This window comes from Saimiri boliviensis, chromosome 21, assembly GCF_048565385.1.
Source record: "Saimiri boliviensis isolate mSaiBol1 chromosome 21, mSaiBol1.pri, whole genome shotgun sequence".
NCBI lineage: Eukaryota > Metazoa > Chordata > Mammalia > Primates > Cebidae > Saimiri > Saimiri boliviensis.
Window position 1 is genome coordinate 13,055,069 of NC_133469.1, and position 17,589 is coordinate 13,072,657.

The 17,589-nt window shown below is 50.8% G+C and overlaps 1 protein-coding gene across 7 annotated transcripts in view; it reads left to right on the forward strand.

Annotated features, from left to right (window-relative positions):
• Positions 1-17,589, forward strand: part of PLA2G6 (phospholipase A2 group VI) — a 56,514-nt gene that overhangs the window by 17,417 nt on the left and 21,508 nt on the right. For 6 of the 7 annotated variants that reach the window (XM_039463044.2, XM_074391124.1, XM_039463045.2 and 3 more), the window contains 5 exons: positions 6,486-6,701; positions 8,645-8,828; positions 12,061-12,248; positions 15,146-15,242; positions 16,879-17,061. In XM_039463044.2, the coding sequence (XP_039318978.1) occupies positions 6,486-6,701; positions 8,645-8,828; positions 12,061-12,248; positions 15,146-15,242; positions 16,879-17,061 (868 nt within the window). The remainder of the gene's footprint in view (positions 1-6,485; positions 6,702-8,644; positions 8,829-12,060; positions 12,249-15,145; positions 15,243-16,878; positions 17,062-17,589) is intronic. The other variant, XM_074391125.1, reaches the window with a different exon arrangement.

Genomic DNA, 17,589 nt, shown 5'->3' on the forward strand with positions numbered 1-17,589 from the left:
TAATTTTTGTATTGTTAGTAGAGACGGGGTTTCCCCACGTAGGCCAGGCTAGTCTCAAACTCTTGACCCTGACCTCATGTGATCCACCTGTTTTGGCCTCCCAAAGTGCTGGGATTACAGGCTTTTGAGCTGCCACACCTGTCTGTTTGTCTTGTTTTTAAATTTTATTTATTTATTTTCACAGTCATAGCTCTGGAGTCTTTTTTTTTTTTTCTTGTTTTGTTGCCAGGCACCAGGCTTGGGTGCAGTGGCGGATCTTGGCTCACTGCAACCTCCGCTTCTGGGTTCAAGCAATTCTCCTGCCTCAGCCTTCCGAGTAGCTAGGATTACAGGTTCGTGCCACCATGCCTAGCTAACTTTTGTATTTTTTAGTAGAGATGGGTTTTTACCATGTTGGCTAGAATGGTGTCCATCTCTTGACCTTGTGATCTGCCTGCCTCGGCCTCCCACAGTGCTGGGATTACAGGCGTGAGCCACCGCGTCCGGCCAGCTCTCCAGTCTTTTTTATCTTCTCTTCTCTAATCTGCTCCCATCCAAGCATTTCCATTTCAGCAAATAGCACCATTCCAGCCGCCAGTTCCAGCCATCACATCCACCTTTCCAGCCAGAGGGAGGGCGGAAGGGCAGGGTGCAGCAGGGCACTCTCCCCCTCCTTAGGTAGGCTTCTTGGAAGTTGCAAACATGCCTTCCACCTAAATCCCATTAACCAGAACCTGGTCACATGGCCACAGCTAACTGCAAGGGAGGCTGGGAAGGAAGTGGTGTGGTGTTGCAGACAGCCACGTGCCAGTGGAAAATCACGGGTTCTCTCCCTCTCCATCTTGCTGCTGGCTCGCTTCTCCAGGCCACAGTCATTGTGCACGTGGGCTCCTGCCGCTTTAGCTGTGGTCCACACTCCTCTCATCCTCTTCCAAGCTGCTGTCACAACCTGTCGTTCTGCTGCTTAACTCCTCAAGGGCTTCCTGTTTTCTTAACACATCAGGTGCTTAAGGGCTTAAAGGGGCCCTGTGTGATCAAGTCTCTGCCTCTGTGGTCTCAGCTCATGCTGCCTTGTGCTCCTGGCCTTTGCCCAGGCTCTCACTGTGGCCTGGAATACTCCCCTTTCTTTGCCTGCCTCCCTTCCTCTTGCCCTCCCCTGACCTACAGGCTGGCGTTGGAGTTTCTGCTGGGTGTCCCATGACACCCATCCCTGCTCTGGGGAGCCTGCCTTCCTGGTAGGCCGCAGACCTTGTGAGGGAGGGACTGTGTCTGTCGGGTTCATGACAGTGTGCCCAGCCGCCAGCAGGTGCCCGGCATAGATCAGGTTTGTGGAATAAATGAATGTGATATATTAATTCAGCTTTATAGTGTTCATTGAGGGCTGCTGTGTGCCAGGCCCTCTGTGCCACATGGGTGGAGGGTCGAGGGCTGTTGCATTCAGGCAGTTGATGGAGTGAGCTAGGAAGGGAAGGTGGAGGATGGGGAGTGGGATGCAGGGGTCCAGGTTACCAAGGGTCCCAGAAGCGGTAATGCCAAGGCCTAGGGTGTGACCTCGAGTGAGGCTGCAATGCGGGGGGGGGGGGGAGTTGAGGCCATAGAGGAGGGGTCAGGGCACTGCCAGAGCCCCGGGCTTCTCCAGGGCCAGGGGTAGTCATTGCAGTCTTCTCGAAGCTCCTCTCAACACCCTGGAGTTTGTGGAGAGCATGCCTGCTGCACTGGACTTCCTCTGCCTGGGGCTGAGGTTCTGCCTTCTAAATGATCCTCCTCCGGTGTTGCCCTGGAGGACTTTGGACTGTCCTGAGTGCTTACTTATTTATTTATTTATTTTTGAGATGCAGTTTCCCTCTCGTTGCCCAGGCTGGGGTGCCATGGCACGATCTCTGCTCACCACAACCTCGGCCTCCTGGGTTCAAGCAATTCTTCTGCCTCAGCCTCCCAAGTAGCTGGGATGACAGGCGTGCATCACCGCGCCTGGCTAATTTTTTTTTTTGATGGAGTCTCCCACTGTCGCCCAGGATGCAGTGCAGTGGCGCCACCTCGGCTCACTGCAGTCTCTGCTTCCTGAGTTCAAGCGATTCTCCTGCCTTGGCCTCCAGAGTAGCTGGGACTACAGGCATGCACCACCACACCCAGCTAATTGTTTTGTATTTTTAGTAGAGACATGGTTTCCCATGTTAGCCGGGATGATCTTCATCTCTTGACCTAGTGATCCACCCGCCTCGGCCTCCCAAAGTGCTGGGATTACAGGCATGAGCCACCGTACCCGGCCTAATTTTCTATTTTTAGTAGAGATGGGGTTTCTCCATGTTGATAAGCTGGTCTTGAAGTCTCGACCTCAGGTGATCTGCCTGCCTTGACCTCCCAAAGTGTTGAGATTACAGGCGTGAGCCACCGCGCCCAGCTTTGGTCTGGGTACTTGAAGTATGTTAGAGTGAGCATGGGCTGCTAGCCTTTGGCTCCGGGTAGAGGGGTTTCTGTTGTACTTTTGCTGCTGTTGCTGTGGTGAGCTGTCATCCTGAGCTTCTGGATGGACCTGGGGAAGGGAATTAGGAGCTTCTGAATTCTTGGGTTGTGTAACTTAAGGCCCGAGAATCTCACAGCATTGCTACTGGGGTGGCGAGACTGGACCCTGCTGATATAGACGGTGACAGCAGTAGCATCTGCAGGTGCCGCGTGCCTGGCGTGGCCCAGTCATTTTATCCGCACGACAGTCCCATGAGGTGGGGTCCTTACTGACCTCCTATTACAGATGAGGAAACAGAGGCTCGCAGAATTTAAGGAAGTACCCTGAAGTCACACAGCTGGTCAGTGTAGTGGTTATTCACACCCTATCATCTGGCTATAGAACCCACTCGTTTACTGTTCTGACATCAGGGCTGCCTTGTAGTGTGGTGAGCTGAGTGACGTTCCACCCCACTGGGCTGATCCTGGCCCTGCCTGCCTGACCTATGCGGGGGGCCCTGGCTCTCCCTGTATAAGCTCCCAAGGGTCACTTGTAATATGCCTGTGTACATTATGATAGCATAGATACTTCTGTTCCTGGCAGAAATTAATCATTTATGGCTGACATTGACTGGTAACAGATGACATTTGATGAAATTGGCCAGCTTCTCACTGGTATCTCAGCAGAAACAGGGCTGTCCCTCCCAGGGAGTAATGACCCTACCTCAGGGGACAGAAACATGTGATCCGTGCTTCCCTACCAGGAGCTGACTTTTGAGGCGCTCCGGACTGGGACTTTGCCTTAAAACTGCTTGTCAGGAACCTCAGACAAGTGGAGTGCCCAGGGCCCCAGCCACTTGCTCTGGGGCTATCTCCTCCATCCGTTCATCCCACCCACAGCCCATCTTCACCGAGCAGACTGGAAAGCAGCACATCCTGGTCAACATGGTGAAACCCTGTCTCTATTAAAAATACAAAAATTAGCTGGGTGTAGTGGCAGCTGCCTGTAATCCCAGCTACTCGGGAGGCTGAGGCAGGAGAATCACTTGAACCCGGTAGGCGGAGGTTGTGGTGAGCCGAGATAGTGCCATTGCACTCCAGCCTGGGCAACAAGTGTGAAAATTCTGTCCCCTCCAAAAAATATCAGTTTTGGAAAGTTTGCAGACATTAACTCTTCAAATGTGGCTTCCATCTGATTCTTCTACTCTGCCTCTGACCCTCCACTTATATATGTATGCTAAATCTTTTTATTAGACAGTCTATATCTCTTAGCTACTTTACTATATATTTTTATTCTTTTGTCTGTCCATGCTTTATTCTGTTTACTCTTCCCTACCTACCTTCCTGTTCACTCATTTTCTCTTCAGTATTGTTCAATCTGCTATTATACTTAGCTATCAAGTTCCGGATTTTGTTGATTATATTTTTTAATTCTGTAGTTAACATTTGATTCTTTTTTATAATTCGAGGATCTTTGACAAAATTCTAAATTTCCTTTTTTAACCTCTTGAATGTTATCACAGTTACTTTAAAGTCTATTTTGGATAACTTAAATATTTACAGCCCCCTCACTTACAAATATGTTTTCTTTTGTATGTTGGTTTTCTTTCATGTCTTATCGCCACATGTGCCTGGTGAGTTTTGATTATGTGCTGGACGTTGTATTTGCAAGTATGCTTGTGGAAGTAATCTGGAGCCTAGTTTGATGTTTCCTTATAAAGAATGGATTTATTTTGGTTTCTCCCAGGTACCTGGGAACACTTTGCAACTAGGATAACCTCAGTCTTGTTTCTGGAGCTGAAATTACTTAAGGCTGAACTGTGGTCCCTGTGAGGGTGTGTCTGTGTATGGCTCACCCTTATTCCTAGGCTCAGTAGTTCTTTAGGATCCTAACCTAGAGTAAGAGGTGTTCATCAGGGCTCTCCTCTTGGCAGACCCCTGGGCTCCAGTCCCTGTGTTCTGGGCCCCACAAGGTTATACCTGGTGCTGCTCATCCCCTCTTCCCCCCAGTCCTCTCCAGTGACAGCCACTTGAACACTGAGCTTAATTCCTGGGTTTCTGTCATTCCTTCCAGCCTGGTGAGTCATCAGTGTCTTTTTAGGTATCCAGTGCCTGCCAGCAGATGTTTTTTAATAACTCGTCTAGCATTTCTGGCTGTCCTCAGTAGGTGGTCTGTTTTACATTCCCTAGTCTCCCGTTAATGGAAAGTGGAAGTTCTGAGAGAGAATCATCATTCCCATCAGCATTCAAATGCCTGATTACACTTTTCCTATTAGCTATCCCTACCTTTATTTGCTCCTCTCCACAGCAAAACTCCTCAAAAATATCAACTATCTTTGCAGTCTTCAGTTTCTTACATCCTGTCCTTAAACTCACTTTAATCAGGCCTTGGTTCCCTACTTCACTGCAAGCATTGTTGTCAAGGTTGTGCATGCCCCCATGATGCTAATTCCAGTGATCAGTTTTCAGTTGTCGGAGTGCCCTGATGGTAAGAGGTTGGCAGGATGAAGGAAAAACGCAGCCAAGGGCCATGAGGAATGGCTTCCTTCCACCTCCTCCTTCCTTACCTTTGTTGTGGTTTTTGTTGTTTCTACAGCACCAATTACCTTATAGTCTATTTAATGGACTTCCTTATTTTATGTTTTTACTTTGGTCATTTTGTTGATTTCCCCCATAATAACATAGACACAGTGGCTCATGCCTGTAATCCCAGCACTTTGGAAGACTGAGGTCAGGAGTTTGAGACCAGCCTGGCCAACATGGCAAAACCCCATCTCTACTAAAAATATGAAAATTAGCCAGGCGTGGTAGCACATGCTTATAATGCCATTTACTAGGGAGGCTGAGAGGCAGGAGAATTGCTTGAATCTAGTGGGTGGAGGTTGCAGTGAGCTGAGGTCTTGCCACTGTACTCCAGCCTGGGCAACAGAGCGAGACTCTGTCTCAAAAGAAAAAAAAAATAGGCTTCAGGAGGGCAGAGCATTTTATGCAATTGCTCAGTAATTGACCCCTCCATTTGGCACAGCTCACTTTTCCAGTAGTTAATTGTTAATCGATGCACTCTCTGTGGAACAACAGGCTGGCCCTGTTGAGCCAGCACTCTCTGGGCACTGCCTCCACTGGACTCTGGCTGGCTGCTGGGCTTGTAGAGTCTGCAAGACAAAACCTTCTGGTATGTTATTACATAACAATAAACATTTGGGCACGATGGCTCATGCCTGTAATCCCAGCACTTTGGGAGGCCAACGTGGGCGGGTCACCTGAGACCAAGAGTTCGAGATCAGCCTGGTCAACATAGCGAAACCCTGTCTCTATTAAAAATACAAAAAATTAGCTGGGCGTGGTGGTGGGCACCTGTAATTCCAGCTACTCAGGAGCCTGAGGCAGGATAATTGTTTGAACCTGGGAGATGGAGGCTGTAGTGAGCCGAGATCACACCGTTGCACTCCAGCCTGGGCAACAAGAGCAAAACTTGGTCTCAAAAACAAAAATTCCCTGTTTTTAAAAATATCTCATTTTAATGCCTACATAATAGTTCACTACATAGTTGTACCATAATTTATATTCTGTTGCTGTACATTTAGGTTAAATAATACTTAGTTGAATACTTGCTTGAACCTGGGAGGCAGAGGTCATAGTGAGCTGAGATCACACTACTATACTCCAGCCTGGGTAACAAAACAAGACTCTGTCTCCAAATGAAATTAGCTGGGCCTGGTGGCGCATGCCTGTCATCCGAGCTACTCAGGTGCTAAGGTAGGAGGATCCCCTGAGCCCAGGAATTGGAAGATGCAGTAAGCCATGATCATACCACTGCATTCCAGGCTGGGTTACAGAGCAAGACCTTGTCTCTAAGAAACAAAGAAGTCTAACCTAAGTGTCATTATGTCATTTATGTACGCGCGCGTGCGTGTGTGTTTGTGTGTGTGTGTTTGCTTGGGAGGGGAGTCAGCCTGGAGCAGGCCAGGCTGCAGACTGGGGGCCTTCTGATTCCAGCAGGGATGTGGGCTGGTGGTCCCACTTGGTTCATTTCTGGGTCTTGCTCCTCTGTCCTGGCTCCACAGACTCTTCCAGCTGGAGGTGGAGGCAGATGCCCTGGTGAACTTCCAGCAGTATTCTTCCCAGCTGCTGCCCTTCTATGAGAGCTCCCCACAGGTCCTGCAAACTGAGGTCCTGCAGCACCTGACCGACCTCATCCGCAACCACCCCAGCTGGTCAGTGGCCCACCTGGCCGTGGAGCTCGGGATCCGTGAGTGCTTCCATCACAGCCGCATCATCAGGTGAGCAGGGGAGCGATGCCCTTTGGACAACATGTGTGTACCTGCTTGTGTAGGCAGTGGGGGCCACAGGCCTCAGTTACTCAGGAGGCTGAGGTAGGAGAATCGCTTGAACCCAAGAGGCGGAGGACCTGGGAGGCGGAGGTTGCAGTGAGCCAAGATGGCACCATTGCACTCCAGCCTGGGTAACAAGAGCAAAACTCCATCTCAAAAAAAAAAAAAAAAAAAATTAGCCGTGTGTGATGGCATGTTGTCTGTAGTCCCAGCTACTTGGGTAGCTGAGGCAGGAGGATTGCTTGAGCCCAGGAGTTAGAGGTTACAGTGAGTTATGATTGCACCACCGCATTTCAGCCTGGGCGACAAAATGAGACCTTGTCTCTAGGGGGAAGAAAAAAAAAAAGGTGCTGCCTGGCTACCAGAATAAAATGTAAGAAGGACAATGCAGTGTTTCCGGAGTGCTTGCCAGGTGCCAGGACTGTAGGAGCTGATTTCTGCCCACCATGAAATTGAATTTTCCCACCCCCCACAAGGTATTATCATTTTATTTTATTTTATTTGAGATGGAGTCTCAACTCAGGCTCAACTCAGGCTGGAGTGCAGTGGTGCGATCTCGGTTCACTGTGACCTCTGCCTCCTGGGTTCAAGCAATTCTCCTGTCTCAGCTTCCCAAGTAGCTGGGATTACAGCCATGTGCCACCATGCCCAGCTAATTTTTGTTTAGTACAGATGGGGTTTCACCATGTTGGCCAGGTGGGTGTTGAACTCCTGACATTAGGTAATCTGCCTTCCTCAGCTTCCCAAAGTGCTGGGATTAGAGATGTGAGCCACTGCGTCTGACCCAGGTATTGTCATTTTAGAGAGAGCTAGCAGGATCTGTGCAGGTCACTCAACCAGAGAGGGTGAAAGAGGGGTTTGGATCCTTGGTGTGTGCCTGCAGGCCGCTCTTCTGGAAGCTGAAGGCCTTCTTCCATGCATCCATTCAGCCAGCAGATGGAGCAGCGGCTGCCCCTGGTGAGGGCACTGTCCCCACCCTTACACAGGACACCAGCTGGCCATCTTGTGCAGGGGTAGCCACACCTCCTCTGAGTCTTCCCCAGATGGCTCAGTTAAGTTCCCAGACCCAGAACTCAAAACCTCACTGCTGGCTAGGCATGGTGGCTCACACCTGTAATCCCAGTGCTTTGGGAGGCTGAGGCTGGTGGATCACCTGAGGTCACGAGTTTGAGACCAGCTTGGACAACATGGTGAAGCCTCGTCTCTACTAAAATACTAAAATACAAAAAATTAGCCAGGCCTGGTGGCGCACACCTGTAATCCCAGCTACTCAGTGGGGCTGAGGCAGTAGAATCGCTTGAAACTGGGAGGCAGAGGTTGCAGTGAGCCGAGATTACGTCACTGCATTCCAGCCTGGGCGACAGGAGCAAAACTCCATCTCAAAAAAACAAAACAAGACAAAAAGCCTCACTGCGCTTTAGTTTCCAGGCACGACCTTGGATAGCACAGTGTCTAATCTCGCTACCGCTCCGTCCATTTCCTGGGGCAGGTACAGCAGGTTGTGTAGATATATTGAAGCCTAGGAAGGTTAAGTGAATTGCCCAAGTCTAGTGAGATATCTGCGTTCTGTGTCCCTTTTCTGTGCCACCACCCTGCCCACTTCATGCTGGTGTGGCCCTAGGGCACATGTCTTGTATGAGTGAGCGAACAACGAAAACCTGACGCAGGTCACATCAGAGCCAAGTACGCTCAAATCAGCCCAACTAGCTGAATGGTGGGAATGCTTTTGAGCTGAAATAAACCAGAAAGTTCCAGTGGTGGGAATGCTCTTGAACGGAAATAAACCAGAAAGTCCGAGTTTCCGAGCCTGCTTCCCTGCATGTGCGCCTACCTTCCCCTGCCACTGTATGCCACACCTGCTCACCTCTTCTTACCCCTGCCCTCCCCTGCAGCTGTGCCAATAGCACGGAGAATGAGGAGGGGTGCACTCCCCTGCACCTGGCCTGCCGAAAGGGCAATGAGGAGATCCTGGTGGAGCTGGTGCAGTACTGCCACGCCCAGATGGATGTCACTGACAACAAGGGAGAGACTGCCTTCCATTACGCTGTCCAGGGTGACAATTCCCAGGTGCTGCAGGTGAGCAGGGGAGGGGCAGGTGATCACCCATTACCTCCCGGTGTCCACAGTTCCCTTTGAGCCCCTGGGCTCAGGTGTCACTCTCGGGCCTCTCACTGTCACACCTTGGTCCTTGAGGTCTGAGCTCCTTCCTGGAGGGTGCAGACCCTTCCCTAGCTCTTCCCTCCCAGTGCTTTTCCAGGAGCCACATCGTCAACCTCTTTGCTTGATAACCCTGGGGAAGACCTCCAACCCAGCAAAATAAACTCAAGGCCTCGTTCCAATCAGTCAGCTCAGTTCCGCTTTTCCTGAGCACAAACGGAGCCAGATGCCTGCCTGGAGGGGCTTGTGGGCCGGCAGGACCTGAGCTTAACGTTTTGCAAACTTGTCCAACCTGGGGCCCTTCAGGCTGCCTGCAGCCCAGGACTGCTTTGAATGTGGCCCAACACAAATTCATAACCTTTCTTTTTTTTTTTTTTTTTTTTTTTTTTTTTTCCGAGACGGAGTTTCGCCCTTGTTACCCAGGCTGGAGTGCAATGGCGCGATCTCGGCTCACCGCAACCTCCGCCTCCTGGGCTCAGGCAATTCTCCTGCCTCAGCCTCCTGAGTAGCTGGGATTACAGGCACGCACCACCATGCCCAGCTAATTTTTTGCACTTTTAGTAGAGACGGGGTTTCACCATGTTGACCAGGATGGTCTCGATCTCTCGACCTCGTGATCCACCCGCCTCGGCCTCCCAAAGTGCTGGGATTACAGGCTTGAGCCACCGCGCCCGGCTCATAACCTTTCTTAAAACACCATGAGATTTATGCACTGATTTTTTTTTTTAGATCAGCTATCATTCATGGATTTTATGTGTGGCCCAAGACAATTCTTCTTCCAATGTGGCCCAGGGAGGCCAAAATATTGGACACTTCTGTTTTATAGGAATTCAAACGAAGCAAACCGAACTCTCTCCGCTTCCTGTCAGCATTTGTGCCAGAGGCCCTCCTGTTAATGTTTTTGATTACCTGTGGGCAAGCAGATGAGGTATTATTGTTGAGACAGAGTTTCACTCTTGTTGCCCAGGCTGGAGTGCAGTGGCACTACCTCGGCTCACTGCAACCTCAGCCTCCCAGGTTCAAGTGATTCCCCTGCCTCAGTCTCCTGAGTAGCTGGGATTACAAGCGCGCGCCACCACACCTGTCTAATTTTTATATTTTTTTAGTAGAGACGGGGTTTCACCGTGTTGTCGAGGCTGGTCTCAAAACTCCTGACCTCAGATGATCCACCAGTCTTGGCCTCCCAAAGCGCTGGGATTGCAAGCGTGAGCCACTGCCTGGTGATATTATTAAAAGCAACTTCATATATTAGATTGAAAAGAAAAGGCAGGATGTTGGGTTATGTTTTATTGTCTAGAACTAGAAAATTCTTCTAAAGATCGTGTTCTCTGTGCCTTGGCATCAGAATGCAACTACATTATTCCAGAAAATGTGGATTTCTTTTTTTTTTTTTTTTTTTTTTTTTTTTTTTTGAGACAGAGTCTCCCTCTGTTGCCCAGGCTGGAGTGCGTTGGTGCAATCTCAGCTCACTGAAACCTCTGCCTCCTGGGTTCAAGTGGTGCTTGTGCCTCAGCTTCCAGAGTAGCTGGGGTTACAGGCACGTGCCACCATGCCAGGGTAATTTCCATATTTTTAGTAGAGATGGGGTTTTGCCATGTTGCCCAGGATGGTCCCCAACTCCTGGCCTCAAGCAATCCATCCGCTTTGGCCTCCCAAAGTGCCAGGATTACAGGCGTGAGCCATTGTGCCCAACCCAGAAAATGTGGATTCATATCTTATGCTGCGTGCTCTCAGGGAAGGAAATTCTCCACCCACTGTTGAACTCCACTTCCGCTAAGAATCTTCTGTGCACCCAGCATGGTCCCACGAAGACCCTGCCTCCCTTCGAGGGCATTCACACCCACCTCTCATTAGTCATGCAGGAGTGCAGCTGTCCTTTATCAGGTGCTGACTGGTGCCTGACCCTGAACTGAGTGTTGCGTATGTTCTAGTTAAGTCTCAGAATACACTCATGGGGTGAAGATCATTAATCCCCTTTCCAAAGAAACTGAGATTCAGTGTTGTTAGGAGGGGTGCCCAGGGAGGAACACAAAGCTGAGAGGGTGGGGCTTGCCCTTCCATTGGCCTCGATGCCAGCCCCTTGCTCTCCCTGCCATGTCTCTGCCTTGCTTCCAGGCCCAGTGGGACTGTCGCGAGGTGACCCTAGTGTCACAGGGGTACACTGAGGTTGTAATGAACCTCATGGAGGGAGACAGCATTCAGCCAAAAGTGAGACAATAAAACCCTCCTAGCACTCTCTCTCTTTATTTTCTTTTGAGACAGGGTCTGGGTCTGTCACTCAGGCTGGGGTGCAGTGGCGCAATCTCAGCTCACTGTAACCTCAGCCTCCCAGGTTCAAGCGAGTCTCCTGCCTCAGCTCCTGAGCAACTGGGACTACAGGCTTATGCCACCACACTAGCTAACTTTTTAAAATTTTTTGGTAGAGATGGGGTCTCCCTATGTTGTCCAGGCTGGTATCAAACTCCTGGTCTCGAGTGATCTTCCCACTTCCCAACGTGTTGGGATTACAGGCATGAGCCACGGTACCTGGCCTCTAGCTCTCTTCCTAATACTGCTCTTCTTTCATTGAAAACATAGTACCTGTATGTAGAAAAAAAATCAGTCAGGACAGAATGAAAAGCAAGAATCACTCCCACCTGGACCCCCAGTACCCATCCTGAGATACAGCCAGCTTTTAAATTCCTTGACTTGGAAGGGTTTCACATGAGCCACAGTCATGCCAGGTGGACACCCTCCCTCCCGTCCACACTGGCATTTGGCTTTCCTGTCACTTCTCTTTATGTTCTGTTTTTTTTTTTTTTTTTTTTTTTTGAGGCAGAGTTTTTGCTCTGTTATCCAGGCTGCCGTGCTATGGTGTGATCGTGTTTCACTGCAACCTCCGCCTCCTGGGTTCGAGCGATTCTCCTGCCTCAGCCTCCCAAGTAGCTGGGATTACAGATGTGTGCCACCACGCCCAGCTAATTTTTGTATTTTTAGTAGAGATGGGGTTTCACCATGTTGACCAGGCTGGTCTTGAACTCCTGACCTCAGGTGATCCACCTGCCTTGGCCTCCCAAAGTGCCAGGATTACAGGGGTGAATCACCACGCCTGGCCTCTTTACGCTCTTACCAGCATCCTCATGGAGTCACACCTCCCTTCCTCTTTCATCAGCTCCTCGGAAAGAATGCAGTGGCTGGCCTGAATCAGGTGAATAACCAAGGGCTGACCCCGCTGCACCTGGCCTGCCAGCTGGGGAAGCAGGAGATGGTCCGCGTGCTGCTGCTGTGCAATGCTCGCTGCAACATCATGGGTCCCAACGGCTACCCCATCCACTCCGCCATGAAGTTCTCTCAGAAGGGGTAAGACCTCCCTCCCCGCCCTACCCGCTGGCCTGCTGGGCTCCAGCTCTCATATCACCTGTCTCATGCCCACGGTGAGCAGTGTCCACGATAGATCTTAGCATCTCCAGCCTCAGAGCAGAGGCCCCAGGTTCACAAGCCTCGTTAGGCCCGGCCTGGCCTGAAGAGGGTGCTCCGTCATTGTATTATGGGTAGGAGTCAGGAATCTTGGTTCACAAGTTCAGCTGTATAAGGAGGAGACTTTAAAATTTTTCTATAATGTGCCTTAATCCCTAGCAGTGAATCTCCCTCTACCAAACTGGAAAAAAACAATCTTAGCCCTCTTTGGGGTCTCCTCTTCCAGCTCCCCTCCAGGTGGTACTCCAGTTCTGGAGTCGGATGCAACCCCGAGGCACACCTGGCTCCTCTAACCCAGCCCAGCCTGCCGTGAACAGCCCCTGATGGCTTCAGTGCTCCTTGGTTTCTTGTGTGCCCAGCTCGAAGTCCAGGAAATGCTTGGCAAGGTGACCAAGGGCCTGTCTGCCTAGATGCCACTTTCCTTTCTGTCAGATGGCACTGCTGGGAGGCAGGTGCAGGCCCGTGTTTGGGGAGCCTGAAAACCCTGGTCTCAGGAAAATTATGTTGAAAGGGGTGGGGGTAAAAAAAACAAAAAAAAACAAAAAAAACAAAAAAAAGGAAAGGGGTGGGGGGTGAGATAAAAAGGATAAAAGAGATGGATACCTCAAATCTTAAAGTACGATCTAGGCTGGGTATGGTGGCCACGCTGGGCCTGTGCCGGACACCCCTTGTAACAGAGAAGAGCAGCTGCACGCTAACGCTGTCCCAGCCGCCAGCCGAGCCTTCACGTGGGCTATTTCACCACAGCCCCGAGAACCGATGTATTTTATTCCCCTTTCAAAGACGAGGGCCAAGTGTGGTGGCTCATGCCTCTAATTCCATCTGCACTTTGGGAGGCTGAGGTAGGAAGATTGCTTGAGCCTAGGAGTTCGAGGCTACAGTGAACTATGAACATGCCATTGCCCTCCAGCTTGGGTAACAAAGGAAAATCCTGTCTCAAACAAACAAACAAAAAACAGATGAGGAAACCAAGGCTTAGAGAGATTAAGTAACTTGCCCAAAGTCAGGCAGTCAGTAAGTGCCAGACCTGGGAATTAAACATGTGGGCTCTACTAGTAACTACACTTAAAACAAACAAAAAAAAGCTTTATCGAGATATGGTTCCTATTCCATACAATTCACCTATTGAAAGTATACAATTCAATGGTTCTGACATGTTATGTTGATTTTTACAACTGTGGTAAATTATATATAACATAAAATTTGCCATCTTAATCACTTTTAAGTGTACAATTTGGTAGTTTTAATCACATTCACAATGTTGTCCAACCACCACTCCTATTTTTTTTTTGAGGTGGAGTCTCGCTCTGTTGCCCAGGCTGGAGTGTAGTGGAGCAATCTCGGCTCACTGCGACCTCTGCCTCCCAGGTTCAGACAATTCCTGCTTCACCTTCCTGAGTAGCTGGGATTACAGGCACATGCCACCATGCCTGGCTAATTTTGGTGTTTTTAGTAGAGATAGGGTTTTACCATGTTGGTTATGCTGGTCTCGAACTCCTGACCTAGTCATCTGCCCACCTCCGCCTCCCAAAGTGCTGGGATTACAGGCGTGAGCCAGCGTGCCTGGCCCCATCACCCTTATTTCTAAAACTTTTCTTATCACCTCAAACGGAAACTCTGTAATCATTAACAACTCCCCATTCTCCCCTCCCCACAGCCCCTGATAACCTCTCATATCCTCTCTGTCTCTCAAACTTGCCTGTTCTAGAACCTCATAAGTGAAATCATACAGTATTTGTCCTTTTGTGTCTGGCTTATTTACTTAGCTTGATGTCTTCAAGGTTCATCTGTGCTGTAGCACGTATCAGAATTTCCTTTCTTTTTTTTTTTTTTTTTAGACAGTCTTGTTCTAAAAAAACAAGGTGCCAGGCTGGAGTGCAGTGGTGTGATCTCAGCCCACTGCAACCTCCGCCTCCCAGGTTCAAGCAATGCTCCTGCCTCAGCCTCCCAAGTAGCTGGGACTACAGGTGCATGCCACCACACCCAGCTAATTTTTGTATTTTTTAGTAGAGATGGGGTTTCACCATGTTGGCCAGGATGGTCTCAATCTCTTGACCTTGTGATCCACCTGCCTCGGCCTCCCAAAGTGCTGGGATTACAGGCGTGAGCCACCGCACCCAGCCAGAATTTCCTTTTTTATAAAGCCAGAATACTATTTTGCTTCTCCATTCAGTCATTCACTGATACACACCTGGGTTGTTTCTACCTTTTGCTGTTGTGAATAATGCTGCTGTGTACATGGGTCGGGAAATGTCTGTTCAAGTCCCTGCTTTCAGTCCTTTGGTTGTGTACTGAGTAGAAAGCAATTCCGCTCTTACCCACTCTACCATACTGCTTCCGATAGTATGCAGGTCCTGATGCTGTGATAAGGAGATGGAGGGTGGCTGTGTGCTGGCCACAGAATGGGGCTCTGAAATGTGTGGTCTTCCTTGCGCCCCAGCCACTCCTCTCAGCACTCTCTCCATGTTGCTCAGCTTCTGGAGGCCACCAGTGAAGAAGCTGAGGTTTGACTTTGAGCCCATCTGACTCTCAAGCCAGCACCAGGGAGGGTGATCATTGCTGGTGGCAGTCATCAGGAAGGCTTCTTGGAGGAGGGGGTTAGTTGTGCCTCGAGGGGCTCAGTACAGCCTTAATATACCATAGTGAGCATGCTGGTTGGGTCTGTTGAACTTTGCAGTGATGCTCTCTGTAAGCAGTAGATGAAGCCCTGAGCCCTGGCTTCATCCCACGCCAAGTGGATCCCAGCCTCTGCTCACCAACCTGGGCCCCTTTCTCCCCAGGTGTGCGGAGATGATCATCAGCATGGACAGCAGCCAGATCCACAGCAAAGACCCCCGTTACGGAGCCAGCCCCCTCCACTGGGCTAAGAACGCAGAGGTGAGTGGAGCTTGAGGTGGGGTGAAGCAGGGGGCAGGGGGCAGGGCCCTGCAGGTCCTCAGTGCCTACAGGAAGCAGGTTCCCAGCGGCACTCTGAGGCTAGCACTTAGGGGCTGATCCTGTAGTGGGTCTGCAGGCAGAGAAGCCCATGAAGAGCTGGGATCCTGGCATGGCTTTGCTGCTCTCTGGCTGGGTGGCAGGATCCACCCTGTGCCTCAGTTTCCTCATCCAGGAATTCTGCTTTGGAGAGGTGGTGAAGTCAGCTGGTTAGTGCATGACAAAATTCTGCACAAATTGTAAAGTGCTTCCCGAATAGAAGGTGGCATGATGATGATTGTATTGTTAGTCAGGGTTCTCTAGAGGGACAGAACTCATAGGCTAGATATATATATTAAAGGGGAGTTTATTAAGGAGCATTCACTTACACGATCAGAAGGTCCCACAGTAGTCTGCAGGCTGAGGAGCACGGAAGCCAGTCCGAGTCCCAAAGCTGAAGAACTTGGAGTCTGATGTTCGAGGCAAGAAGCATCCAGCATGGGAGGAAGATGCAGGCTGGGAGGCTAAGCCAGGCTAGCCTTTTCACGTTCTCCTGCCTGCTTTACATTCTGGCCATGCTGGCAGCTGATTAGCTGGTGCCCACCCAGATCGAGGGTGGGTCTGCCTTTCCTAGTCCACTGACTCCAGTGTGAATCTCCTTTGGCAGCACCCTCACAGACACACCCAGGATCAACACTCTGCATCCTTCAATCCAGTCAGGTTGACAGTATTAACCATGACGATGATGATGATGGTGGTGGTGCTGCTGGGTCTAGCTGCACACACAGGGAACCTGGCTGGGCATCTCCTCTGAGGCCTTCCCCTAAGCTAAGCTCTGTCCTCCTGGGAGGATGGAGGCCTCTGGTCTCATCACCAGGAAGCACAGCTCGACAGGACATGGGATGTCCCAGCAATCATGGCCCACTTCTCAACGTGATGGGCCAGGAGGGAGGACAGTCTCGGAGGTACCTCTGTGTTCCAGGAACTGGACACCAAGTCAGGCCCTTCGTGTAGGTTTGGTCATTCATTGTCATCACATTGTGTGAGGTGGGGACTTGCACTCCCATTTTTACAGAAGAGAAACCTGAAGTGCACGTGGTTACAGTGACCTGTCCAAGCCCAGGCAGCTGGGATGAGTGGAGCTGGGCTTTGAGCTGATGTCTGTGTGACTCCAAAGCCCAGGCTCCCCTCCCTGGTCCCAAGGCTCTCCAGTGCTGCTGCAGGAACAGGGATGTGTTTTGCTAAAGCCCAGTGAGAGGTGATACCTTTGCAGGTCCCAGGGAGTGGGGCACTTCAGGACAGGGCCCAGAAGAGCCCTTGCAAGGAGAGATGGGTTCTGTTAGCTCTAGGAAAGAACCAGAGCCTCTTAAAACAGTCAGCACACCTTTGGCTTTTTGTCCCTCGTCCTGGGTTGCTGATGGTATGGGAGCCAGTCTAGGTGCCCCCAGAACTGGGGCCACCCCTGGAATCCTGTTGCTAGTGCTTTCCGGCTTCCCAGTGCCTGTAGGCCTCTCAGAGAGGAAGTGGCGGTGCCCAGGTGTCACAAGCCACAGCAGCTCCCCAAGTGCCTGTGCTGACTTGGCCTGACCGTCTCCCGCAGATGGCCCGCATGCTGCTGAAACGGGGCTGTGACGTGAATGGCACCAGCTCTGCAGGGAACACGGCCCTGCACGTGGCAGTGATGCGTAACCGCTTCGACTGTGCCATGGTGCTGCTGACCCACGGGGCCAACGCGGATGCCCGCGGTGAGCACGGCAACACCCCGCTGCACCTGGCCATGTCGGTGAGCCCTGTGGGGCCCCGGTGGGAATGCAGGGGGGCTATCTGGGCTAGAGCACTCCTCCCCACCTTCTCCCTCCCTCCTCCATGGTTCCAAATCATCTTCCCACCCAAAACTCACTTCAGACCCTGCTTCCTCCCTCAGGAAGCCTTCCAACTCCCCCATCAGCCCTAAAAATCATCACCTCCCTGTATGCTTTGGTACCTTTTCCACCTGTCCCCACATTTGATGTTTGCATGGCGTGAGAAGGAAACATGACAGCCCTGGCCACAGACTGGCCCTGGGCAAGCCACATCACCTGTCAGCCTCGATTTCCTCATCCGGATTACAGTGGTGTCCATACCTATCTGGAAAAGTTGTGGAGAGGATTGATTGAACGGTGGACAGTTGGTCATGCTCTGCAGAATGTCTAAATGACACACGCAGTACCTGGCATGAGGGAGCAGCCTGCTTCCCTTCACTGATCCACATTTGCTTTCACCTCCCAGGGAGACTGTCAGATCTTGGCCGGTTGGCCGGGTGTGGTGGCTC